This window comes from Cupressus sempervirens, chromosome 3 (genome assembly GCF_028749045.1).
Source record: "Cupressus sempervirens isolate cs-2001-9-10 chromosome 3, ASM2874904v1, whole genome shotgun sequence".
Lineage (NCBI taxonomy): Eukaryota > Viridiplantae > Streptophyta > Pinopsida > Cupressales > Cupressaceae > Cupressus > Cupressus sempervirens.
Window position 1 is genome coordinate 1,034,608,477 of NC_143120.1, and position 8,787 is coordinate 1,034,617,263.

General features: G+C 32.2%; 1 protein-coding gene across 1 annotated transcript; it reads right to left on the bottom strand.

The window, feature by feature from the left end:
* Positions 1–5,750: 5,750 nt before the first annotated feature.
* Positions 5,751–8,559, bottom strand: LOC149570267 (peroxidase 11-like). The gene is made up of 4 exons (XM_089822903.1): positions 8,283–8,559; positions 8,002–8,193; positions 6,466–6,631; positions 5,751–6,388 (listed from the first exon to the last, which is right to left on the bottom strand). The coding sequence occupies exons 1-4, from the start codon at positions 8,511–8,513 to the stop codon at positions 5,979–5,981; spliced, it is 999 nt and encodes a 332-aa protein (XP_089679029.1). The 5' UTR covers positions 8,514–8,559; the 3' UTR covers positions 5,751–5,978.
* Positions 8,560–8,787: the final 228 nt, after the last annotated feature.

Consider the following 8,787-nt stretch of genomic DNA (forward strand, 5'->3'; position numbering starts at 1 on the left):
AAATGATTAGGTTGAAGGTGACTTAGAAGAAGGATAGTATTTCAAAATTAGTTAGCAGAATAGAGGATCAAGGTTACGGTATTTTCATATCAAATTAGATAGGATCAAGATGAACTATGTATTAGATCAAACATTCTACTGTACTTTCTAACAATTGTATCACGAGAATGAAATCTTATGGACTTAGGTTGGTTTAACAACCATTGTATAAAGCCTTTAACAAGGTGACATTCCAAGTGAGTGTTTCAAAGCCCTTTAGCTAGGAACACTTTTGATAGGGTGTTAAAATCCTTTAATAGGGTAGGATCTAACAATCATTTTTAAGAGCTCATTGACCCAACTCTTTTGGTTATCTCTGACAATGTGTGAGAAACTGGCTTCAACTTCCTGAACAATGCAAAGAATAGTCTGATTGACAACTTTCGTTCCATCAAGTGGCTTTTTCAAGAAATTGAGGCTCTGAAGGACAAGAGCAACCAGCCCAAAAACCAGGATACTGACAAGGACCAGGAAGCTAGAGGAAGCAAGGACCAGGTGGGTAACTAGGAGAAAGATAGAGGCCAGGTCTCCAGAGACCATCAGGATGACAGATTCAACCAGCTTGGGCAGAAGGTCCAAAGGTTGGATTCTGTCCACCAGATAATCACCAAACAGATAGTGGACACCCTTCACACCTTGAATGAGAATATTGTCAATCTGGGGGACTATCTGACTACAACTAGCCTTGAAAGGGATGCGGAGTAGAACACAAAGAAAGGATTCAACTAGGATGAATTTCAAAAAGAGGCCAGTGACCAAGTGAATCAGGGGAACCAGATGAACACTCCTACCAGGATTCAAGAGGGTGTGGCTAGTCAGAAGGACAATGATGCTATAGAAACCCTATAGGCCATGGACACGGATGGACACTAGCCTGTTCACCTAGCTTTTCTTTTTTGTCTCTAGCCTTTGTACTTTGGCTTCGGGCCTTCTTTTATCTCTGGCCTTTTGCGGCAATTTTTTGTTTGTTTAGTCTATTTTATCTCGCTCTTTTTGCTATAAAACTTTGGGTTTCAGGATCCCTGTAAAACCTATTTTTCCTAATCAAAAACAATCATTTGTAAGCCTTTAATAGAGCAGGCCTTTCATAGGGCAGATCATGAGGATGGTCAAAATATGTAACCTTAATAGGTGAACTTTATTACTGCAGTAGTGAAGAATTGTGGATGTCATCCCCACCCCAGTTTTACCTTCTCATTTTAGAGGATTTTTGGGTAATCATATATGGTGTCAAGTGTCTGTGTGGATGCATTTTCTTTACATTTTATTTCTATATGTTTATGTATGCAATTTTTTAAAGTTAAAAGTTTTAAAGGTTAAAGTTTAATACTTCTGATTCACCCTCCCCCCCTCCAGAAGTATACATTTCCCATTTGTAATCTCAACAATTATTAATCAAAAATCATCATAATAGCTAACTGGCTTTTTAATTCCATGAGTTCATGATAAATAATCAACTAGCTGGTTATCTTCATATGAAATTATAACAACTAACCATCTTACCATTTTGCAGGAATATAACAAAGTTAATTGTCAACTAACTTCATTTGAACCTCAACAGCTATATGAGCATTTTAAATTGGGTCAAAAATTGGAATGTAACAATAAGCAAGGGTTAAACATCTCAAAAGTTTATATCATATCTCATCTTCTAATATTATTCCACCTAGCACTATTTATACTTGTAGCAATCTTAGTAACCATTTGTACATGTGACCTAACATATTCATCTTCTTGCATTTTGGCACTTTCAAGCATAGATTTCTAATTTTGTAACCTAGCCTTTTGTGTGTATTCGTCACCTTTATAGTTTTTTTTATAATCTATCCATAATATCAAAGGTAGACTGTAGATTTTTTTACCTCAATAAATTATGTTTATGGAAGTGCAAAGATCAGTGCTTCTCTTGCATACATGTTGCACATAAAGACCTCTTGTTCTACATCAGTGCATGTAGGTAGATATGTTTTCCCCTTTACTGTCTTCTTAGTCTTTATAATTATCTAGTAATCAATTCACATGTAGATCAAGTGAGTTATCATCTTATCTTTGAACCAACTATCATAGTGTCTCCATCAAACTTTGTGCTTTCCTTCATGAATTCCATGAATCTTCTTAAGTGGTTAAGCTTCCTTATCAAGTCCACTTTATACTCTAATATCAATTATTAGAAAGTAAAGTCCACCAACATAATTGAGAGGGTGGGTGAATCAATTGTGTGCTTAATTGATCTTATACTTAACTTACTAAATCCAACTTCAATAACCAAAATAATAAAGTATATCAAGAGAGAAACCATACATAATGACACAATGATTTGTTAACTAGGAAAACCCTTGATCAAAGGAAAAACCCCAAGGGGGATGGCATGCACAAAATGATGTAGTAGTATATAAGTTTCTTGTGAAAGGATGTGACCCTATTAGGAACCAATTACTATGAAATTAGTACATTAGTCCCTATCCAATAGCCCACTAATACAATTGAGAGGGGGTGTGAATCAATTGTGTACTTAATTGATCTTATACTTAACTTACTAAATCCAACTTCAATAACCAAAACAATGAAGTATATGAAGAGATAAACCATACACAGAGACACAATAATTTATTAACTAGGAAAACCCTTGATCAAAGGGAAAGCCCCAAGGGGGATGACATGCACAAAATGATGTTGTAATATATAAGTTTCTTGTGAATGGATGTGACCCTCTTAGATTCTAATTACTATGAAATTAGTACATTAGCCCATATTAATGAACTTGTATCCCTTTTTAGAAGGTTCCAACCTATTAAAGGCTAATAGGAGATAAATCAACCCACTGTCAAAATTTCTTCAGTCAACAATGAATATTATATCCTCATGATGACATGTCCAAAATTTGAACCAAGCAATACTACAACTTAATTTCCAATACAGCTCCTTTGAAATCCAAATCTTCACTATCTTAATCTATGCTCTATTATGATCAAATTCACATTGTCTAACCACATTCCAACCAATATAATACAATGTGATATGATTGCATCTTTTCTTTATACCCTATCCTAATTTAACTAATTATGTTAGCGCATTAAAGCTTTCCCAAATAAAAATTAATTTCATATGACCATGTTAAGGCATATACACCTTCTAAGATCTCATTAAAATTATTGTAGTCTAGTGTTTCTATGTGTTACAATACATTTAACACTTTCCTCTATAATGATCAACATGTTACACTAATAAGATAATCTGTGAGTGAAACATATTGCATGTTTTTCATATGCAACCTTTTCAAAATGATCTCAAAGATACGCTAACATAAACATAGCATCATGAACACATCTTTAACCATGATCCGAGATTGCTAGTCTTCATTCCATCTTCCTAGTAAGATAGAGCCAAATCACCAACAAATTTCATTATCAATATTACCTGCTACCAGTCTTCACTAAATGAACTATAACTCATCCAATACTAAAAAATGAATATATGCAAACATAGATGTAACATCTATACTCATTCCTGAATAAAATCCTAAACTCACATAATTTAACCTATTTTGTCAAATATCTTTTAGCATCTAGCTTACTATCTCTTATAATGATGAACAATGTTAGGAGGGAAATAATTTACTGACTACCACTTTCGTGAAGTACCTATTTGTCTTTATGTGTTTTGTTTCTTGTATTGTGATTCCTTGTGATGTAATTATTGATTTGTCTTTTCTTGTTTAGGATATATTTGCATGATCCTTGAAGCTTCATTTATGTAATCATAGGAGGAGACTACTATTATCGTCGCAATCCTTTATTTATGTCTTGGGTTTTCCTTGTGTCAAATAAATGGTGTGTCATAAATATTAAATGTTTATTGTATATAAGTCATGATGAGAATAGCAGGCTTTATTGGTCTCTTGAATATTACCCAAAAATTCCCACATTTTATATTTTGTGCTTTTCCTCATTTTTACTTTTAGTGACACTGTAGTTGACAAATGGGTCAGTTCAAAATAATCATATTGATCTACATTATTCATCTTATGCACACATTGACTCTAGATGCATGGATCCCTTACTTTCTCTTGCATGTTTTGCATGAGATATTGTCTTACAACCTACCTATATTGGAATTTATTATCATTATGTGTTTTCATTTGGGTGCATACCGTCTTAAAGAAATTTCTCTTGAATTGTCTAAAATGAAGGAATGACACAAGCAGACAAAAATAAGTAATGGATGGCATTGTAAGTATGGTGGTAGTAGATAAAAGAAATTGATTATTAGTTACCATGTATCTACCAATTTGATGATAAACATGTAAAGAAAGGGTGTAAATGTAAGAATAGGCTTAGGTGGGAGGAGGATACACTAAATGCATTTATATATTAGTAAGTTAATTCCTTTAAAAATAAAAATTTAAAATTTAAAAAAAAAATAAAGATAAAAATAAAAATAAAAGGTTTCACCAATAAAGAAATTCTAAATTAATAAATTGAGTAAGAGAAACAACCATATCTAAAATTAAAATTATGATGAAAAATTTTACTAAATAGCAAAAGATAAATCTATATTATCTATTAATTCCTAGTGCGTGCACTAATAAAAATCATTTTACTCAATATGATTTCTATCATTCATATTAACAATTATCCTATAATGAGCTAAAGTTTGATCCATTTTAGAATTGAGATAGGTACAAAAATAATCAACAAAAGCAATTACCTTAATTTGTGTTTGCTAATGGTACTATATTAATTAGATAAAAAATATTGATACTTAGCAATAAATTTGGTGGAAAATTATAATATTTTTTTAGCAATTTAACACCTTTATGTCATTGATGCTCTACATTACTTTTACATTGAAGATCTTCACCATGCTAATAGATTTGAGACTTGCAAATAATTGATATCTCAAAAAGGCTTATAATTTTCTATCTAAAAGGTTTGGCATTGATAGAGTGACTCGAGATTTTATAAGGATGTTTCTTCTTTGGTCAAACCTTTTGATTGACTCAACATGTTGTTGTGAATAATTACGGACAGTAAGAAAACATATATAATGTTTCTTATGTTGTTTATTTGGGTTTATAACACAACTTTGATTATATGTGATAATCATTGAATGATAATACAAGTTAGAACATGAGCTTTCTAATGATTTTCTAATCCTCAAATGAAAATAGCACTTGTCCTTTTATACAACATCTAATACACAAACTAATAAATTTCATACCTAAGTCAACATATAAGAAGTTATAAGGAAGAGTTGTCTTGAATTCAAGTTAAAATCAAAATGTATTAACTTTGAAACCAAGTACATATTTTTTGAACTAAGTTCTAAGACACTTATAACTACAAACCTAAACAAAAATAATAATTTTAAAAAAAAAAAATTCCAAACATATATATCAATATATAGAATTAAATTAAATTTCAAATACTATGAAATTTCATATTAATACATACTATTATAATAATCACTATTAAAAATAACTCATCAAAATATATACAAAACAAATTAACATAATTTTTCACCTTTAAACTTCCATAAAACCATTTAAATAAACACAATTTTGTGTGAGACAAATATTTACTTCTATATCTTGCTCTTTTCATAATGGAAAATCTAACCTTCAAAAATAAGCCCACTTCAAGTGGAAACGGAATCAGAAGAAACAAATAAGAGATATTAAAGCAATACTAGCAAATTTTGGAATGTGCATATAGATTAAAATTGGTATATATTTTTGATTTTCTTAACATAATTCTATGTTGGGTGTTACATTCTCTATTGGGTTATAGCTTAGTTGTATGTTACTGAGAAATTAACATCTGTATTATGAATCAAACAGTCAAGATCTTTTTAGATCTCAAACTTACTTTGTACTAAAATGAAGGATTGTATTGTTTCTTAACTATATATGTTGTTCCAGGGGGTTAAGCTTTCAAACATCAAAATGGGTCATTCAATGTGCGACAATTCTTTCGAACTTCACCAGTTGCAAAAGTGATAGGATCAACTATGTTACTCATCTTCGCCATTGATTCAGCAAATTGTCTCCAAAATGCCAAAGGATCATGTGCATAGGAATCAACTATTTCTTTCGTCTCACTCCCTTGTGAATAAAGTGTCTGATCAGAATTGAGCAATCCCAATCCTCTCACTATGTTGATGTAATACGAATTGTCAAATAAAATTGGAGTTGGGAAGTCCAGAGGCCACACACCATTGTCATTCCCACTTTGAGGACAGACTGCTTTAACCAGGGATAGATGTGGCTCAGGAAAAGCCATGTTTAAGCTGTTATTGTAAATTCGTGGCCTTATATTCTGACACCTCGCGTTCCCTATTGTGTGACCACCTGCATTGCCTTGCACACATCAATATACAACTTACATTAAATTCTTTGAAAAATTCAAAATTTCTTTGTTATGTTACCAAGTAGTGCCACCATGTCAACAATTGAAAGTCCCTGCCTCTGAAATGATGTGATCAAAGTGGGTAAGTTTGAGTTTGGTGTTGGGATGTTGTTGTTTGCTTCATTCAAGCTTGCAGTTCTTGAATCCTTTCTGCCTAAAGATACATCCCAGTAAGGCCCTCCACTCTGCATGAATACGATGTTAATTGTTTTATTAGTTTGAATTTAGAAGATTGCTTTTGAAATCAACGCATGTTTTTGCAATGTTTTAGATCATATTCAATAATTTTGTCATAAGAAAGAGGTTTTCTATAACTTTCTATCATTCTTATTTTCATATCATTCTTAAGAAGAGTTTTCATATCATTCTTATTTTTTAATCATATTCAATGATCTATGTGATCATCATACAAATTAGAGATTTTATTATTAAAAAAAGGTATTGTGTCCCTTCCAACAATTTATCATAAGAAACTTGTTTTGTACTGTTTTGTTTCACATCATTCTTATGTTTCAAATCACATCCAACAATCTATCATTAGGAAGAGATTGCATTCAGATGACTATCCATCATCGGGAAGAGGTTCCATATCATTCTTATGTTTCAAATCACACTCAATGTTCCACCATTTATAATATGTTTTGTATCACTCTCATATTATGATGTTGCTATTAAGATTTAACTTTATAGTTTTTGAATCACTCTTATATTTCAAATTACACTCAATGATCCATCATGAAGAAGAGGTATATGATGATAGATCATTGCTGTCATTTATTAAAATCAAGAGTGATAAAGAATCTTTTCTAATAAAGTTTTATGATGATAAATCATTGACAGTGATTTGAAAATAAGAGTGATAGAGAATTCTATTTAATAGAATTTTATATGATGATAGATCATTGGCTGTGATTTGAAATTAAGAGTGAGAGAATTCTTCCTAATGAAGTCTTATATGACGATAGATCATTGACTAGGATTTGGAATTAAGAATGATAGAGAATTCTTTCTAATGATGGATCACTGATTGTGATTCAAAACTTAAAGAAGAATTAAAAACTTTTTTCGTATAATAGATTATTGAATATGATTGAAAACAAAAGACTGATATGAAACATCTTTTTAATGATAGATTGCTGAGTGTAATCTATAATCTTTTTTGCAAAAAGAGGGGTATAAATTTATTAAGATAGAAAGGAATACAACAAGGAGAGCTCAACAAGGAGCTCGATCCTGAGCAACAAGATCATCAAATTCTTGCACCATAATCTATAATCTTGAGTGTAATCTAAAATCTTGATTCTTCGAGTAAAAAAGAAGAGAGTGATACAAGACTTTCCTGATAATAGATCTTTAAGTGTGATCTGAAACATATTATAATAGATCGCTAAATGCAATCTAAAATGTCAATTCCTTCATCATTTAGTAGAAAATGATACAAAACTTAATAACTTAAATATCACACGCTAAGACTTGATTCTTCTTAAGAATAACTGATTTCAAAAACAAAACAAAACAAAAACAATAAATTTGTTCAATCGACTAGTGGGCATACCAGAAGTACAGCATCCCGGGCAGCAATGGTGATGATATCCGCACAAGAAACAACGCCGGGGCATTCACTTTCCACCTTAGTTTTAATCAAATCAATAACATCAAAGCCTCTCGCTGAATTGATGTTTGCATTGGCCGTCTTTTCCCCTCGGAATGTTGGTGTGTCGTCCAAAAGCAAAGAAGCGTCACAACCCTGAATTTCATTCACACTCCCCTTAATCCCTCCAAATGTAACCAGGAAAAAAAGAAGAACACAAGTAGAAAGAAGGAGAAAAGAAGCACCTGAGCAAAGCAATCATGAAAGTGAAGGCGAAGGAGAGAAGCGGCCATGCGAGGCTCTTTAAGCAGAGCGAGGTGCATCTCGTTTCTTATGATGGGAAAAGCACAGGGACAGCTTTTCTCGTAGTAATGGGGCGTCAAAATGGGAAGATCTTGTGCATGTAAAAACCCCATTTTGTACGACGTTAAAACCAGAAGCAAAAGTACAATTTTCATGCGGATTGAATCGGCCATGATGTTGGTACCACTGACGGGCTTTCATGGATAGTCTTCTTTCTTATATGTGAGGAGAGAATTTGCTGTGTTTGAGTGATATACGCAGAGTGTTTTGGTCAAGAGCTGCTGCAACTACCGGCTGTGATATTGTTTTTTTCCAAGAACTGATGAACAACTCGAACAATTTTTTAGATTTCTGGTCTTTTTATAGCTAGACGTGGATGAATATGCGCTTTTTCTTTCAGGCTTGGATGTTTGGGGGCGACCAAATAAATCTTTAAATTTGATGCAC